General features: G+C 38.5%; 1 protein-coding gene across 6 annotated transcripts in view; it reads right to left on the minus strand.

The window, feature by feature from the left end:
* GPSM2 (G protein signaling modulator 2) overlaps window positions 1–19,641 on the minus strand; it is a 28,443-nt gene that overhangs the window by 5,210 nt on the left and 3,592 nt on the right. For 3 of the 6 annotated variants that reach the window (XM_032118744.1, XM_032118741.1, XM_032118743.1), the window contains exons 2-11: window positions 12,303–12,604; window positions 6,215–6,436; window positions 5,009–5,144; window positions 4,407–4,549; window positions 3,809–3,932; window positions 3,433–3,548; window positions 2,269–2,424; window positions 1,374–1,482; window positions 825–954; window positions 442–509 (exon numbers count right to left, since the gene is read on the minus strand). In XM_032118744.1, the coding sequence (XP_031974635.1) occupies window positions 442–509; window positions 825–954; window positions 1,374–1,482; window positions 2,269–2,424; window positions 3,433–3,548; window positions 3,809–3,932; window positions 4,407–4,549; window positions 5,009–5,144; window positions 6,215–6,436; window positions 12,303–12,364 (1,266 nt within the window). In that variant the 5' untranslated portion in view covers window positions 12,365–12,604. Of the gene's footprint in view, window positions 1–441; window positions 510–824; window positions 955–1,373; window positions 1,483–2,268; window positions 2,425–3,432; window positions 3,549–3,808; window positions 3,933–4,406; window positions 4,550–5,008; window positions 5,145–6,214; window positions 6,437–12,302; window positions 12,605–14,186; window positions 14,211–19,641 lie in introns of those variants that run through there. The other 3 variants (XM_032118742.1, XM_032118746.1, XM_032118745.1) reach the window with 3 other exon arrangements.

The raw sequence follows: 19,641 nt of genomic DNA on the forward strand, positions 1-19,641 counted from the left end.
TTTGCAAGTTGGTTAAAATCTCAAAGTGAAAAACACAACGTGTATTTTAAGTGCCTATAAAATGACTGTAACCAAAGAAGAAGTGTTCAGAAGCACTGAGCTAGAGCTTAGGAATTTTACTCTGAATTACTTCCATGCTGCAACCTCAAACCATTTCTATAAAGAGATGAAAGAATTCCTTTGATGCACATTACAGAACCCCATTCCTTCTCATTCATGCAGGGAATAAAGCAAGCTTCCCACAAGCCACTACAACCATTATCTGTCACACACTGACTGTTACCTAATGACAAAAGTATTATTTGTTAGTATTGTTAGACCTGCTGTTTTGGAACTCCTAAGATCAACTAAATTAAAAGGAGAGGCAAATGGCACATCAGCACACCCTCAGAAATGTTTTGCTGCAATCTCAGCAGCAGAACAGAAAAGCAAAGTGCCAACCTTTTCTGGTGTTAATTTCATAAGTTCCATGTTTTCCATACTGTAACGGCGTCCTCTTGGTCTGCCACCTTCAAGAGACAAATTCATCTTTTCATTATTAAAATTTATGGTGTCACTTGCAAGGCTGTGGCTGTACTCATCTAAGGTCCAAGGTCCAAGACACAGACACAATTAGAACACATGAAGAAACTAAGCACTAATCTGTGATTCTCAATATAAATCCTCCAGAAAAGGAGGTGCTGAAGGGGTCCAATAGCACAAGAACCTTTTTTAGCTGGTGAGTATGCAAATTTGCATACTCAACCATGGGCAGTAAAGAACTCAAACAAGAGATTCTTTTTGAAGTTCTCTGGTGGGAAAGTACTGCAGAAAGAGGCACATACCATTCAAACTGTTTTCCACCATGTGGCTTTCTGCCATCATGGAGTTGTTCGTGCTGTAGCTTAATCCAAGAACCATTTGAAGATCTGAGAGATTAAGTCTGGCAGTGAGTTCTCCAGTTCTGTCTCCTACCTTCAAGCAAATCAAATAAGCAGTTATGTTACCTTAGTGAATACTCACATGTGTAAGTGTAGAGCAGTTCTTGTCCCCTAGATTTCTGAGAGGAAAAGGCTGAAAAAGTTTTCCTGGTTGAAGACTGAGAACATCTTTTTGAAGAAGCAACAACTAACAGGTAACATAACAAAGCCTGAAATAATCTCTGTTAGGTTACTAACTTAGAGTCCATGACAACAGTGTGAGTGGTGACACTAGAACTAAGGAGCTAACTGCAGTGAGAGGGTGGCTGAAACAATGTGGAATCAACGTCTCTGAAATCATTCAAAATGCATTCTGTTGCTCAAAATCCGATGCATGGACATACCTCCGTAAAACCTCCTTGTGAGTGAGAGCAAAAACCAACAGCCAACATAGCGGGAGTATGAAAATCATACCTCTCTCGAAATCTCCAGGTGCCTTTCTGCAAAATGGATGGCTTGGTCGTGATTTCCCAGAGCAGTGTATGCATTCCCTAAACTCCAGCACGCTCTTCCCTCCCCAATTCTGAAACAACACACATTTCCAGTTACACCTCTACCTGCTGAACACCAGAGGTCAGGTTTTCACAGCACTGCCACAGTAATTTGCTGGGCCAAAAAAACCCAAAGGCAATCATCAGAGGCCATTCCAACACCAACACATTCAATACTGTATTTAAAGGAGTGTGATCTGGTTATAAATAAATATAAACAAATTTAATCAAAATTTTAATTTTTAAGCTCACAGCAAACAAATGAGTTTTGTAACCATGGAACATTGTATAACCTACTTTGCTTTTCCTCAGTTTGCATGCTTTATTAGTCCTCCGTATTCTTACTGACTTAGGAAGATGTACATTTAAATGTAAAAAATTTTGGTTGCACCTGATATTATGAAAAAGGCCTCAGAAATCAGGATTGTAATATAAACATTGCTTGATGCTGCGTTATTCTCCTTCCCCCATCTCTTCCTTGATTATTAGCTTGTGGACAAGTAGGAGACAGATTCTTATGACAGTAAGGTGATTTATTATAATGAAGTCATGAAAGAAAGATCTGCTTTTCCTTTCCTTAATTTACACAGATGTGCTGACAGGAGGTGATGTAGAAACAGTCATTCATCAATTTGTCTTTCATCTCAAGACTCATTAGCTGAAATACCATCATGCGTAATTTTTGTTTTCCATATGAAAACCAAAGCCCAGCATTGAGGGAATTCACATTAACGCAGCTGTCACATAGGGAACAATGACAGTAGAGTTGAAGGCAACAGGAGTGTCACACATACATTAAACAATCTCTTAGGGCTTACTTGTCATGTAGTTCCTGAGCAATCACAAGGTGTTTCAAATGATAATCAATTGCTTTCTCATAGTCCTGGAGCAGAGTATAGGTGTTCCCCAGGCTGTAGCAGGCCTGAGCTTCCACAGCTCTGTCCTTCAGCTGCCGCGCCAGCTGCAGCGTCCTCCTGGAAGAGAGGTCACTCACCTCAGAAACCACGGCAAGGAGAAGGTTTCGAAGTGCACACCCAAAAATCAGTAACACAATTTAGTAATGGATTAGCCGATGTTTTGCCAGCCTGGTGCCCTAATTTATCTATCTTACATAAAACTCTTACACTTCCAGACTTACAAAGTCTTCCACTCCCCTCCACTGCAACCTACTTCCACCTACTTTATTAGCGAGCAGCCTGATACCTCAAATAGCGTCTTTTAATTTATTGCTTCATTAATAAATTTGTAGGAGTTTCCCTGGCAGGATGCACCATTTAATACCAGTGTTACAATACCTACTTCCCCATCAGCATGGCAGGATAGGCCTATATCCACCAAGCCAGCCCAGCCCAGTTGGGCAAGAAGAATTGGAGTGCTAAGAGGGATCTATAAGCTCAGTACTGAGGGTTTTCTCCCTAAGAACAGGTGTGCTCTGAAAACCCAGTAAGATGCTGATAACACCTATATTGTACCTTTGCCAAGCTTTTACTTTCCCAAGTACAGCAGCAACTGCTTAGTGGTGCAGAAATCAAGAAGTCTGGCTTGAAAATACAGACTAAAGATGTAAATTTATGTTGCTGTGCACCACCTCTCTCAGCTGATGAGCACACCTGAGGCAGCCACCCATCTCAGGGTAGGAGAGCTACTCACATCATTCCAGAACTCACTAAGAGCTGAGACAGTAATGCCTGCTTCTAGAATAAAGGGAATAAATGCCTAGCAGTGGGAAGATGTTCTGTCTACAGTACTGCAAAGAATCTATTTAAAGTAACAAGAGTTAAAAAAATAAAAAGCATTAATGCTTCCCCTCCCTTAAAAGAGCTAGAATAGTTAAACAACAAAGGAAAAATTTCTTAGCTAAACAGAGTTTTTTCTGAAGTGTATATTGAAGAGATGGCTGTTCCACAGTAAACTACAGTACCAGGCACAACAGAATTAAACTGTGCAAGAGGTATAAATTGTGTTTATCAGCAGTCACTCACCTGTAGTATTCAGCAGCAGTTTCAAATTCCCCCAGGAATATGTAGGCATTTCCAAGGTTGCTGTATGCTCTTCTTTCTGCTGATCTATCACCAAATTCCTTTGCAATTAGGAGACGCTTAAAAATGTGAAATAACTGCATTATTTACTCCACTTTATACTTTGTAACATACATTTGCATGCAGAAATGCATGAAAAAAATGCATTCTTTAGGTCAACAATGCTTGATAAGAACAGCAAAACTTGAAGTTGTGCCATTAAGATTTAAAACCTTCATTAAAAAGCTTGCAACAAGATCCAACACAATACATGTACTAAAGGTCAGAAGCAACCTGATATTCTGCTAGAACAGAATTCACTACTAGCACATTGTTGTACCTGTTCATGGGCTAAAACTGCACTCCTGAAGTTGCCCAGAAGATAGTGTGTGTTTCCCAGATTTCCAAAGGCACGCCCTTGTGCTGCTCTGTCACCCAGCTCTGTTACTATTGTCAGGTTTTCCCTGTTTTGGGGGAAAGTGAGGAGGAGAATAGCAACTTTTAAAAGGTTTGGGTTTTTTCTCACAGTCATTTAAATAATAATTTTAAAAATTCTTATATAAAGGAAAAGGTAGAAGTATTCTACTTTGGCCTGTTTTAATGGCCTTCATATAACCATGAATCTGAGTAGGAAATATTTCCTCTCAGATACCAAACTCCACTGCATTCTTATTCAAGCCAGTGTGCTCCCCTCTAGTTACATACACAGGTATAACAAGTTGTCTCAGCCTGAAGAATTCTGCTGGTTTTAACTACATGGGAGAGCATGATAAAAAAAAACCAGTGCACTGTCCTGTTGGAAAGACCAACTTGACAGGTACCTCAGTTCTGCAAAGAAGCATTCCATAGTTTAGCTCAGGGCCCTGCAAATCTCCCATATTCTAAGGAGCTACATGATCATATCCTCCCAGCCCCCAACATTTAAAGCTACTACTTACTCATAATAATTTGCAGCTTTTTGTAAAGCATTTTTCACATCATCTGGAAGTTCCCCTGGATCATGAGTCCCAGCATTAGCTACATTTTTCCCTTTAGAATGATATACATTTCCCAGATTATACAGTGCTCTTGCTTCTCCAACCTGAACCAGAAGTTAAAGAAGGCATTAAAATTTCATGCTTCAAAGACTTCTGTCATAGCAACTATTTGTACAATCCACAGATAGGAAAAAAGTTCCTTAATTACTTGTCAACACACACTCTGCCCATTCTGAACATGTTATCACATACCCAGTCGTATCCCTCAATCCAATTGTTTTGCATATTACTTCTTTCTGAAGAGCAAGATACATTCCTGAGGTCAATTACCATTAAAAATTAAATTAAAAACAAACAAACCCAGCAGAAAATAGGATAATATTTAACCTGGATCTATAGTCTTCCAGGTACAAACAACTGTATTCCAACTAACAGATTCTTACTGCCTAGAAGAAATAATATTCACTATTTCCCTCTGAAAGGTGCACAACTCCTTTACAAGTACAACAGGGTTCAGGCATGTGTTTTAGCACTTTACATCCAGATTCCGGTATAATTCTTACCTTATCATTAAGCTCTCTGGAAATATCCAGATGTCTTTGACAGCAAACAATAGCTTCTTCAAAATTCCCAAGTACCTTTAAGGTGTTGCCCAAATTCCCACTAGCTTTAGCTTCTCCCAGTAGATCTCCAATTGTCCTAAAATTGCAGAAATGAAGTACCCAGAAAACAGTGTATGATTTAAACCAAGCAGCTGGTCAATGTATGGTAGAGAATTACATGAATTTATGGAAAGAGACTACAACCATGTAAATGTGTATGTGTTCAGTTCATTTTATATCTGAACTGCATGCATAAACATTGTTCAATCTGTGGATACAGACATCTCATTCTGTTGGTGCTGTTTGGCCAGCTGCTGGTATTCATGGTATTGGCTCATCTGCTAAACATTTTTTTTTTTTAATTCACATCTTTTAGGAAGAGAATAGAGAGAAAATTCTTAAAGATGATGTAGAAAGACAGCATTAGAAGTTTAACTGCATTTGCATTTTACTTGACTATCTCCTTTTACTTAACGAAATGCTTTACTGTAAGGTTTAAGAGTTACAGTCTCCTCTGTAGCTCAAGGCACTACTTCATTTCTATATTCTAAATGAGACTAAGGCAAGACACTGCCATTGAACCACTCAGACTGTCATACCTGGGGGACAGCACAACAAAACAAATGCCCACAACATCACAGCAGTAGCACATGTTAAGGCAGGGAGAAGAACAGATTTATGCATAAATTGCAGTTAAGTACATTATATGCCTGTGTCTTTTATTGGATCTATACAAATCAGTAGAAGTCAGATACATGAATAGCATATGAAATGGATGGGGTTTTAATTTCACAGTATTACATTATGAGTTTTACACAGATAAACATTAAGGAGTTCTGTCTAGTAAACAAGAGAGCAGCTTAACAATCTGGAGAATTAGGAACACTAAGTTTTAGAAACACGGAAGGGTAAAGAAAGGGTGGATTTAAAGCAGCCACTTAATCATCCAGAAACCTGGTGAGGCCTCAATCAGTTCTAGGATTATGGTGCTAGACCAAGCATTAGCTGCCAGGTTAGAGGGCAGCCAGGCGACCTGACCTGCCAGGCCCCCCAGCCCTCTGCCACCACCATGTTGACTCATTGGCCAGTGTTAACAGCAGGGTTTGGCAGGAAAATGAACAGTCAGCTGCTCATATCCATAGAATGGATGACATGGAGAACAATTACCTTGCAAGAGTTAAATCGTGGTGATGGTATTCCAAAGCCTTTGCATATTCATGCAGGTAGAAATAGGCATTGCCCAGCTGGCTGTAAATAGCACTCAGGGTTCGTAAATCTTCAGTTCCAACCTGAACAGCTGCTTCAAAGAAAGACACTCCAGCCCGGCAATCTCCTGCCTTGCACAGGCGCTCGCCTTCCAGAGCCAGCTCCAGGCAGGAAGCCTCCATCCTGCACCAGGGAAGCAAAAGGCAAACAGTCACTCCGAATGCCACACTCTGTCTAGCACCTGAGCTCTGAACAGGGCACTATTTTACTCAGAGGACCTCTCTTTCTTTAGGACAGGGAGTCAGCACCACAGTACAACCAACGAGCCTTGCTTTTTAGTATTACAGAAACTAAGCCTGACGTGAAAATTACAACTTGGATGGTGTTGAGCAAAATAATATTTAAACAGGCAGCTACAATTTCTTATTTTCTTTTTCAGTCTCTGAGAGGAAACCAAATACTTCTTTGTCCATATGTAGCACCCACAGGGTTCAAAAACAGTTTTCACCATCTAGATAATTTCATAAGTTACCTAGAAATCAAGCTCTTATTGACAAATACTGATTCTGACAGATGGAAGCACTTAAATTTTTAGGGTGATACCATAGTAACCTGCAAAATGATTCACAGGTAAAAACCTAAATAAGAATATTCTGTGTATCAAAGACTAATTTCCCCCAAGTTGCTTCCTATGTAATTCAATACTCCTTGGAACTTCATTTCTTATACTGGCACTGCTATGAAAATTCTCAGTGTAAGAAAAAATATCTAGGTTCAATTTAAGACAAAATGTACGTCAATTTAAGTTACTTCACTGATACACCATCATTCCAGAACCCACTGGAATATTTTTTACTATTATAACAAGTAATTGTGTAAGTATACAGGTATGAAATACTGCAGTCAGAAATGAGCTTGTAGAATATTACATTTTGAACATGAACAAAAGCTGATAGAGAACTACAGTGCCAAAAACCATTCACATGCATTTTTGCCCCTGTGAGTTCAGGAGTACAAAATGTAACATTTCAGTAAGCATTAAAAATTTTATCAAAACATCTCCTACTTTCCAGTTTTGAGATGTGAGGGAAGCAGGGGAGCAGAAGATGAGAAAGACGACAGCTCCAGGTCTCAATCTTGAAGCAATATGGTTCTCCAGCTTTTTCAAGATACATGCACTTTAAAAAGCTTACAAAAATGTCAGCATTCCGGTTTTTTAAAGATTTTTTTCAAAATGAAAACTCAGTAAGAAACATTCTGTAATTGTTGAAAAAGCATGTGCTAATATTGCCAAAAGGTGGACAATCAAATGCTGCCTTTTGCAAAAGTTATTTTAATGGAAACACCAGACCACATGTTTTGACTGGACATAGTGATGAAGTTTTTAATATACCTGCAATATTTACATTTCTTTATTTTTCTAAACTAGAAAAAAATTGATTATACAAAATTCTACTCAAATCTGAACAGGAAGAAAATATTTTTGAAAAACCTAATGACTTCCGAAAGAACTAGAACTGGGATCACAAGTACAATACAAAACACAAAATACTACCATACCTGCTGTTCTTCGACATGCCACAACTAAAGCACAGCAAAATGACCGACATGTTTGACTCCTGCAATCAAAAGCACTGTCTGTTTGGTAGTTGGTAAAGATGCTGACAGCAAAAGATAACTCCAGCAAGAAGTTCTTGCCAAGCCCAACTTCTCAGGTTGGATATCCATAACAACATGCAGTATTTTTAGGTTTGGAAATTCTTCTCAGAGAAGTTAAAGCATTCCTATTTGCTACAACACACCACTTGGGTCTCATTACATTGTGCATGTGTTGAACGTAAGACAGAAAAAGGCAGAAATGATTATACCATCAGCAACTGAAGGTTTAAGACTTAAAACATTTCATTGGGTAATCTTAATCCTATCCAAAGAGGTTCTCTCCGGGCACCTCATGTTAAGTGACATATCCAATTAGAGTGACAGCTAGAAAATATGGTGCTTCTCAGTACACAGATTTGGACTATTACAGAGCCACACACTTTGGATTTTTAGCTTGAATGGCTAAAAAGAACAGAACTTTCAGCAAAATGTGTGTGTGACGTAACAGTCAAAATGTTACACTGCACTCTGCTTCCATAAGTGAATTTATTCCATTAAATTAAAAAAAAAATTTTTAACTGTGATACATCAGCCACATAATCAGTGAAGAAAAGGCAAAGTTAAAAAAGGTACAAGGCCAATACCAGAGAGTGCTGCAGTCTGGTAACTCCCCTGAGAGACTGCATTCATTTCATTTCACACTACACCAAAAAATGCCAAATGCCAAGGCAGCATTACCATTTCATCAGGGAACTTGAAACATAATCATTTGACTTTGCAACCCTAGATTTATTGTAGCTTATAAAAATGAAAGATGTGGGGTCTTTCATACAGAACACAACTAAGAAGCAAAAGGCTTAGACTGATGAAAATCAGCTGTTATTACAGCATTTCAATTCAACAGAATTACAGGAAGGAAATGAAAATGGGCATTAATAATTGTTTGAGTAAAAAAAAGAATGCAAAAATTAACACTTCTCTTGAGCACAACTCTAGAGAGGTTGTGTTAACAGGTTGCTAGAATCTGTAGAGCAAATTAAAGCTTTAATTCCATCTGGATCCAGTCTTTCTGGCCTACCATTTCAAAATCTAAATAAGCTATACAAAAATAGAACAGAGAAAATTAAATATTTATTTCCACAGTTGACTGCACTCAATATTAATATTTTATTCAGGTTATATAAGAGCTATGAAATCACTCAGTTATTTTAAAAGTTTCAAAGTACCAAAACTGGATTCAGAAGAGGTTTGGTTTTGGTTTGTTTTGTTTTTTCCTCCCCTCTGCTACTTAAAGGGCTCTCATGCAAATTAACACTTTTTTTTGGTTTTGTTGGGGTTCTTTGAGCTTTTGTTCTCCACCTGTCACTACTAATGGTTAAACAGCACTTTGGCAGACTAGACAGGGCCAGGTTAATCAATGTTTTAGGAAGTCATTAAATAGTTACAAGGAGAATATGACATTACTTTCTCTGTTCCCAGGGCTGAATTGAATTATTTACTCAACACCCAACGGCCAAACAAGAGATTCAATGTATCTGCTGAGAGGAGAAGAGAACAAGCCCCATTCATCTGTGCACTTCTAATGAGATTCTGTTCCTGCTGAACAGGATAACGTTGTCAGATATTACTTGGAAATGCTCACACAGGGCTTCATTTTCTTATGCTGTTTATAGATGCCTGGACCTGTTCTCTGAAAGGCTGGCATCTCCTGAATAATTTCTCATTTGTAAAACTACCTCATCCTTATCTGTCCCTTGAAGCTTTTACTCTTGCATAGCTCCCCGGTTTTTTTTCTTTTCTTCTTTTTTTCCACCCCCCCCTTGTTCTTCTCTGACCTTTTTCACTTTCTATTTTAAATCTTTATTATTTCTAAGAATATAAATCCTAAGTATATCTCATCCTTGTTTTTGCCTCCCTCCCTTCAGCTGTTCTCATCTTACAATAAGGACAAGAAAACTGGTAAGAATGAAGGCAATAAGACTCATTGATTACTACGATCTCTGAACACAATTTAGTTTTACTCAGTTCAATTCCAACTAAGAGGACATTTTGCTTTTGAGGGAACACAGCTGTCATCAATTTGCCATGAAACACGATACAAATAACACACCTAGAGTCAAAACAATTTACGTTGTTATTGTAATTACATCTCTTTAGTTCAGATGCACAGCATTACTAATGCCACAGCATCCTGTAATAAAGCTCACATTCCTGGCTCCTGTTCTTACTCTTGGCTTCTCCACATGAGCAGAAGAGAAGCCTCCACAGTGACCACTGCAAACAGCTCCACCACAACTCCACTGCAGCACTGGTTCCGTCAAACTATGCTTGATGGTGAGGTTAGAAACAAACAAATCAGACCAAAAGAAACCACACACCTGAATTCTGGGTTCTTTTGCTCCAGTCAATATAAAAGCAGTTACAAATTTTGTTGTATGAATTTAGCAGGCCAAAAGAAGCAAGTTCTACAAATATTCACATTACAGATCATTTATTCATACAGATCAAGTAATATTAGCATTTTGTTTTCAGTCACTAAACAATGAAAGAAGAAAAAATAGTTTCCTTCCACCAGCATAAAAATTTTTATAGCTGCTAAAGTGATACTGATCAACTGCTGTGGGGTTAAAGAAATGAGTCAGGAGCAGACCCACAGTAAAGCCTTTCCTTAGGAGTGGGCTCCAACTTCTTTAAAATCAGTTCTAATGGAATGCCAGAAGGAAGGAATGAGTAGTCAGAGCCAAACAAGCCTGGGATAATACCTGCAAGTCAATTTTTTTTTAAAACTGGTAACTCCCTCCCCAGTAATTTATGACCTTTTTTTTCCTGCACTAAATTTTAAACTCCAACCAAATAAAGTATTTCCAAATTATAGCTATCAAAATCATCATAAAATTTCAGTTCAATATACTGAATTACTCTGCAGTTTCTCTAAGTCTTAGAAAAGTTTAATATTTTTTTAAATTAAAAGTATTTTGCCACCATGCTTTTAAAATGTTAATCGGATTACAGCTCTTGCAGGAAAGTTTAATAAGGTCATGAATATTGTTATTGTTGATATTTTTAATCGCTCTCATTCAAACCTGTACTGAAGTACAGCATAAAGCAGTAATACATTGTACCCTGACTCTGCTTGCCAATTTTTTTAAAGGTTTTTTTAGCTTGTCAGTTTACTAGACAATTGGCCATGACACATTTTTCACCCATTTACTTCTATAATAGTACCCTGAACAGCTCCTGCTTTTATTAAAGAGTGAGCAAGGACCTTCTGTAATTGTCTGGGGAGGACCGAGAGCATCAGCACCAGCATGGTGGTAGAGGAATGCTGGGAAGCAGGTCCCTTCAGGAAATACTCAGCACAGAACTATCATGCTTACACACTTAGGGTGAAAGCCACAGGATGAAGATTTTAGCAATATAAAGAAAGAAAACAGTAAATCACAGCTTATTTGCTAATTTTTCTCCTTACAGAGCATGAAAAAGCTTCTCCAGCAGGTTGCACTGCTAGCCAGGACACTGGACTTGTATGACATGAAGCAAAGTACTTCTCTTCTATGAAATGGAAGAGAAGACCAATCCAACAGCAATCTAACATTGTCAGAATGTTGAAAGGATTAATTTTAAACCATAGCATGTGCTGTCTTACAAATATAGGTAGTGCCTTATTGCTGTTAGCTAGTGATGAAAAGGTGTCCAAAGAAAGGATGGCCAGGGTAGGGGTGGGGGGAGCACACAAGAACCACATTTTTTATTTATTTTTAAACAATCATCTCAGTCTTCCAGTGTCCCTTCCTATTGAATGAGCTGCAAGATTTGCCCTTCCAAGCACCATGCACTACACAATGCTTCTGTAGTTCAGCTCCATTAGAGCGAGTCTGTAATGCTAACACGTCGTCCCACGTCTGTAAAGGGGATTCAGAAGAAAAATGCTAAAAGCTCTCAGAAGGGAAATCCCATATCCTCTTCACTTGCAAGAACAGTATTTTTGAGTCCAAGGCACCAAGGCAGTTTTCATCTACCAATCAAACCTCTTTATCTTAAGCAAGGAAAACACCTCATCATTCACCGAAACAATAATGGGACAAGTACAGAGAACTTTAGCAGACAAAACTCAGCAATTTGCATAGGCAGCCCAACAGCTAAAAGAGGGAGCAAGTATTACCCTGCAGGCATCATACAATTCTACCCCAAGTACAAAGAAATACAGACAATAATGTACTATTCCGCTACCATGCAAGTTCCAATACTACACTATCATGTAATCATACTAATATAATCTGCTACATAGCAAAAGTGAATTTTCGTCATTCAAAAATCAAGAAAAAAATAGGTTTAATTTTCAGTTTCAATAACACTACTAGCAGAGATACCAAACTATTTGTTGAAACTTGTTTAGCTTTCTATTATTAATAGCACTTATTAATTTACAGCAAAATTACCAGAGTCTTACCTGTATCGTACGTGAAAGGAACGATCTTCAGGCATGCTTATCAAAACATTATTTTCCGCCATTGAGTTACATTATCAGTAGAGAAAGTAATACTGTTCTGTAGTAGGGTAAGTACTTTATTATGGAGAATTGTTGTCAGAGCACCATTCCAGTTAGTATATTAAGAAGCTGGAGTAAAGATATCCTAAGCTCCTGTAGAAAAACTCTTCTTTGTTACTGAGGTAAGGAGGTCACTGCCAGACATCTCAGAAATGTTCATGTTCTTTCATCTGTGGCCCTTTAAGCTCCATTCAGCCGCATTTCTGCAAAGGGAACACAAGATGCTTGCCTTGAAGTCTCATAGTCAGTTAATAACGCATCAGCATTTGCAGCTGATGTAAAAGCATAACACTGCTCCTACCAAGCAGGAAATGTCAATCAAGAACTTGAAGGCAGAGCCAAAGCCTTCTACACAGACATGGCAATTCCTGTATGCAAGCAAGAAAGCTGAAGAGGTTTAACAAAAACCAACACTCTCTTCTCTTGGAGACTTTGAAGTATTTACCCTTGTTAGTACTCTTTGGCCTCATGAAGTAACAGGCAAAAACCTTAAAGGATGAAAGGCATAATATAGAACAGATCCCAAAGTGCTTTACATGTGAACACTGCTCCTGAAACACTGATCATCAGCTGAAGGCCAGAAGTGAGAAATGGTTGGCACAATCCCATCTGGAGATTGTCCCACCTGGAATACTGCAAGCACAGCAGCCAGCAAGGGTTTAAGATCCATATTCACTTTTCTCCTCCCTGCTCCCAAAAGAAAAGGGGGGAGGTATGGGAATTTGGAGGGTGAGGAGTGTAACACTGGCTTCCTATTCAAAAACTCTGCAGCACTGCGATGTGAGCTCCAAACTATGATTCAAAGAAATTGCAGAAGCCAGCATGGAAATATTAGACATGTTTAGGGCTGGCTGGGAAAAGATTAACAGAAAAGAAACCCTGTAATCAAAAGTTTACCCACTTTTAAACATATTTTTAGTAGAGATAGTGACATATTTATGCCTCAGTACTATTACCATCTTTTGCAAGTAAACACAGAGTTGTGTAATTCACAAATGCATATTTCATCAAGAGACTGCAGAGCTGTCAAAATGACAGGAACAGAGCTCAGATTCAGAGCTGTCACAAGAAGAATATGTAAACCTCTATATTTAATTGTTGATATAGGCCATGCCTTTTCCTCTCATTAGTTTTATCAAGTCCCAGCTGTGAAGATTCATGCTTCTTATCATCCTCTACCTTGACAGCAGCCCTCAGACAGACTATCTGCATTCTTCCAATTAAACAACTATTTTGCCCTTCCATGCTCATCACTACAATTATTTGGCATCAACAAGTGGGTGCGGGTGTATTTTTGCAATTATGAAGTGTGACACCCACAGGTTACAATACCACTGCAACCCACACACTGGGCAGGCCGTGTTCAGGTATTCACTCGGTGGAAGTTTGTCCAACCTCACATCAGGTAACTCATACAGGCAGATGGCCCTAAGCCACCCAGTCTACAGCACCCCCCCACCCCCTCCCATGAGCACGCCTGCTGCTCAGCAAATCCAAGGGATTTGGAAGTTCTCTTCCACAGAGGGAGACACGACAAACTAAAAAGTGTGTACTTTGGCAACCTCCACAGATCATGAAATGATGACTGTGGTAATTTGTTTGCATATTTATATGGTAATGGTAACTAACTGAATAATTTAAAAAGCTTTTTTTAAAAATAAAAAGCCAACTTTAATAAAAAAACCCAGTTATACTTAAAAAGTACATCAGAAGATCTGCATTTGTTTAAATATCAGTTATTTTTAGCAGTACATTTCACATCAGCTGTTTATAGTTTCACTATACCTGAGCTACACTTCTGTCCTCATCCTCTGATTGATGCCACCATCTCCCAAGAGCTGGAACCACTGCTCCTGCTTTCTTCCCTCCTTACTGGCCATACAGCACATTCCTAGTCTTGTGAGGGTGATACGGACACACCCACATTGGCCAACACATCATCATCACCGATCCAACCAAAATTACTGGGTCTGCTCTTCATACCTCACTTCTTCACGCGTAAGTCATTAGGATGTCAATTACACCTTCAGCCATGCCAACGTGTAATCAGTAACCAAACCTAAATCATATTAATTAGAGTGGGGAATACAAAATTCAGGGGGTGGAAGTCTAACACTTGCACAGACAGCATCTCTCAGGTGTAAACTGGCCTTGGGAGGACTGGAGTACAGCAAACTCAGCCTTGCTCTTTCAACTGCTGCACCCTAACTACTGAGAGCATCTCTATGTAACCAAGCCTTGACTGAGATGGTGATCAGCATGGAATTGGCTCAGGGGACACAGGGCTCCAGCAGAAAAGCCTAAGGAATTAAGAGGCCTCAGGAGAAGTTCTACACTGTCAGCACAACTAACAGTGAAACAGGTGTTCTCCTAAACTTGCGTTTTTAATTAAAATTTTATGTAGCTTGAAAAAGTCACTTGGGGCTTACTAGGAAAAAAAGCTGTATTAATACAATCCAGCTGCTTTAAATTTATTCTCTCCACACCTCAGAGCAATACAAAATCTCTATCCCCGTTGAAGAGCTGCCTTTCAGGAAAGCATAAATAAAAAACTGAAGTTGTATACACAACTTGTACATGCACAATCTTACTAAGTACAGGAATTTCTAGGGTTTTTTGTAATTTAAAAGTAGCAGCAAAAAGTCTGCAGAGAAAAGATTGGGTCCCCTTCAGAAGTGGAAAATTAACCTGGTGTTACTAATTACATGGTTGTTTGATACTGAAACAGAAACGAACAGCAGCATTGTCACCCCCAAATCAAATGAAGCAAGGCAGAAGTTGGGCAATCAACTGTGGCAGCCACTCCACAGCCCACCACAGACAAAACGTGCACTGTATCAACTCTTTTTCAGGAGAAAATGGTGAGCCATATTTAGGGATTACTCACCCTGGCTATCAACAGTTAAAGGATATTCAATTAAACCATGAATAAAATGGTAAATTTGCCTCAATTCAATGCTCGATCTAAAAAAATGTACTTATTGCTGTCAGAAAGTCACTTTTCTTTCTTTTTTCTATTAAATCACAGATTTACATAGAAGCTATATGAATACAGACGGAGTCTGCATGATGAAAGTACATCTCAACCTTCCATTAACATCCCTGCACTGAATCAGTGATACAAATGCCAAGACTGGAACGAGGCTCACTCTCTCTCAAGAGAAATTCTAGAAGAAACCAAGGCTCCCCATCTTTAATACTAATCAGTATGTTTCAAGTTCCTGACAGTGATAAAACAATAGTTGCTACTTCTTTCCCAAAAGCCTGTATGCAAGCTAATAGTCCTAGTCATCACAACTTCCAGACAGGTGTTTCATGTTTTAAGGCATTTTCCATTTGATTACAATTTTGAGTTGCAATTATTTGATTACATACTATAAATTTTATCTCAATGGTAGACAATGAGTTTAATCAGGTTGCAATTCTTAAATACACTGAATGTCTACAATAGATCCTTTCATTTTAACTTTTGACAGAAAACACTATTTCTGCACAGGTGAAAATTCATCAGCAAGCAACATAAAGCCAATACTGTGATTTATTTGCAGTACACAGAACTAATAGTCACAATACAGTTGGAGAAGATTTTTTTTTTTTCTCCTTCATTACCTCAAAACACTATATTTTAAGCAGCTTCATTTGCTCCTTCCCTCAACCCACACCTTCTTTCTTCGAATTTGTCAGAAGATCAAAAGTACTGCTTTGCTTATATAGTCACATGGCTGGGCAGCTGACAGACCCTGACCGGTCACTTGGGGGCTGGTGCAATATCAAACAGTTCCGTTCCCTCTGCCTTTCCCTAAAGGAGATGATCAAGTCATGCCTTCTCTCCCCATCTGCTATTTCTCACAAATCTGTGGGAAAGGAGTATCTGCCAAATGAAGTCATCACTGACTGAGAGATTCAAAAGCTATTAGAGGAAAGTACAGATAGAGGCATCAACTGCATAAATTGCATTTCCTGAGCAAAACTAGTGACAGGGACTTGTTTAAAGATTAAGACAAATTTCCCAATGGTGAACAAAGTTTGAATTTCCTTTCAGAAAGATGCTATGCATGGGTAGGAGAAAAAAAAAGAAAAAAAAAAAAAGATGAAAAGAAGCTTGAACTGGATCATCTGAAAACAAAACAGAGCTTTGCATACCCTGTGAATGAAGAAACAGACGGCACAACAACAAAAATATACCAACAGTTCCATTACCAAAATAGAGATCAGCTTGGCTTCAGTCCTTCAGAATACAAAAAAGCATATAAATACAAATAGCACAAGTAACACTCATAGCATTCTCTATTTTAGTTTTCAATGCTGTTTCAAGGATATTATCTAAATTTACCTGAATTAATGAATAAGCCTAAAATGAACCACCAAAAAAACCCTTAAAACTTCACATCAAGTTTAATACTGTATTTACATGGTAAACAGCATCATCATTAGCATTTCTGCAGTTAATACATATTCCTCTGTGACTGAAACTTTACGTAAATGTGTGCCATGCTGCGGAAAAGTTAATTTGTCCAAACCTTGAGCACAGTACAAGTGACTAGTCATGAGAGTGGATCATGCAAATATAAGAAACGCTGTGCTAAGACGAGTTACTCTTGGCAGCTTAATTTCAACAGCCTCTGACAGCTGTTCAACATCTGATTAGCTGAGAGCACATAGAAACCACCTTCACTGATGAGGTGAATTTGAGGTTTTATTTAGGATCATGATGATGTGGAGTAATACCTGCCCTGAAATACTGCCTTTGTCTCCTGATGGATTTCTGTGTTGAGCAGAAAACCCCAGAATAAACCACAGGGATTCTTTTCAAAGACTGGCTTAGCAGCATGCAAGCCACTTTGCAGCATACAATCCAAGTGCAGCTCACATCACACATTAACACACAGAAGAGGAAAGCTGAAGTTCATAAACAGCTCCCTGAGCTGCTCCTCCCAGGTGTGAGTGATAGAGCTCATGCTGCAGAGCCTGTATCACTAGAGAGCATGGCAAAGGCCCCACCTAAACATCCTATGCCATAGGCTCATCAGACAAGCTGCAAATAAATTAAACCACTATCTCATGCTCTTGGTTCAGATGCTTCCTCCTCCACCCCAACTATATTTACCATGCTGACTTATAAATATGGGCCCACATGAATCTAAGATGCATTGCTGAATATTGCAGACAACCCTGGAATGGCTGGAAGGGGTGGGTACTGCACTGGCTTTGGCCCACAGGTGATGTTCTTTCAGCAGACTTGTAATCCTATCAGCACACTGCTCCACAAACCTGGAATTTCACTTACAACAGTCTAACAGAGTTGGAATATGGAATATGAGGTTTTCTCTCCTTTGCCCAAATGACATGCACAGAGCTATCTTTTATATAGGAAACCATCATTTCCTTGCCAGAAAGAGAATCACCAAATTGTAACTGAGAGCATAAGTCTAGACAGGCATTTTGTAACCAGAACTGACAGATGCAGAGCTAACTACCTTTTGTGAATCAAAAGAAAGGAATTACTATAGTGAGGGAGGGAAACTTGACTCCCTTATCTCTTGAAATTATTCCATCTCCCTTTTTAGCCAGTTAATGCCCAAGACCTAATGACAGTAACAAGCAGTCTTTCCAGATAATCAACAGAAGCACAAAAGGTTATAAAAGACCAGAAAAATACCAACAATAGAAGTTAAGATACTCATGACAACTCTATTCAAAAAATTAAAATAATTGCTAAATTAATAATTACACAAATACTATCATTATCTGTCACAAACACCTGAGTAATCTGATTGTTTTCTTCATTCCTCTCCCTAATTTCTTTCTAGCACTGTACATAAACTCAAATGAAAGAAAAGGGTTTCTGCCCAATTATTTGAGTTTCCTCATCAATTTACTCTAAATTAGTCATCAATATGACTGCAGGAAGAGAAACCCCCTAGTGACAAAGGAGCACAAGTATCCCCAGAAAAGTCCGAAGTAGGACTGCAAACTAATTTTATTGAAAATATTAATAACTGTATGAAACAAGTTAGGGAAAATATTGTATAAAACCCAAAACTACTTTACAAGATATAAATCATACTGGTTTATGAAACTCTATTTGTATTTTTTTAAAAAACTTTAAAAATATCCTAGCAATGAGATAATTTTAAATCTTGAGATGAGTAATGAAAAAAAAACAAACGCTCCACAACAATGACAGGCATCAAGCATTTCTGAGACAAATTTTGCTCACAATGAACTGAGGCTCCCAACACATCCACAACTAGAAATGAAATCATGGACTTGACACTAGAGGAACACAGCTCCAGAGCAGAGTCCAACATCTATTACCTAACTGCTAATATGGCCCTGCATTATGACAGACATGGTAAAAGAGATATTCAATTTATCACTCAATTTGTACAAAGTTTCTTTGCTTGGGGTTTTCTTTATTTCACTGGTTCCCTAAACAACAGATCCTGCCCATGGTAGGTTCTAAACAGGTAAAAGAAGGTTCATCTCCTTCATTTCACAGGTTAACTGCTCTTGGTTGCCCCTGCACTCCCACCTCTGGCACAGCTGACTGGATGCCTGACTGTTAAAGGCAAACAGAAGTCCAGGAGCATTTCCACCTGCCCTCTGGCATTTCCAGTATGTACTTTCCACATATTCTGTAGATTAGGAAGAGGATTTTTCCTCTGTTTGTGGAGTACCTAGCTGAATTGAGTGTTTGGGGCTTTAAGCAATGCTGAAGGTCTGCAACATGCCAAGCCTTTCAAACTCTGTATATCCTGCTTATTCCTTTTTCCCTTCTTTTTCTAAGAGAATCAGTATTTAACTGGAGAACAGCTTGCTAGTTGATTTACATAATTACTGTCCAGTGTGCAGGTTAAAGAACCCAGTGTAGCTAACACAAGAAACCACAAGTATTTTTATTATACAGACACTCCTGCAGATAGTTAATAGTAAGCCATCTATTTAAATCCTGAACTAGGGGAATCCCACACTACAATAAAATAAGAAAGGAGAACATGAAGTGCCAGCAAAATATAACTAATATCTCCATCATAAAACTAATCAGGCAACTGAAAACTAATTCTCTATGCAGCAAGATTAAGATTTCAGATACAAGAATAGAGCAGAAAAATATCATAGTCAAAATAGCTCAGAATTTTTCCACATATATGATACATCAAGGTATTAGGACTCCTTACCTTTTTTTCTTTTTTAATCAGAACCAGATCCAAGCTTATTTACAAATTGTCATTCACAG

This window comes from Corvus moneduloides, chromosome 9 (genome assembly GCF_009650955.1).
Source record: "Corvus moneduloides isolate bCorMon1 chromosome 9, bCorMon1.pri, whole genome shotgun sequence".
Lineage (NCBI taxonomy): Eukaryota > Metazoa > Chordata > Aves > Passeriformes > Corvidae > Corvus > Corvus moneduloides.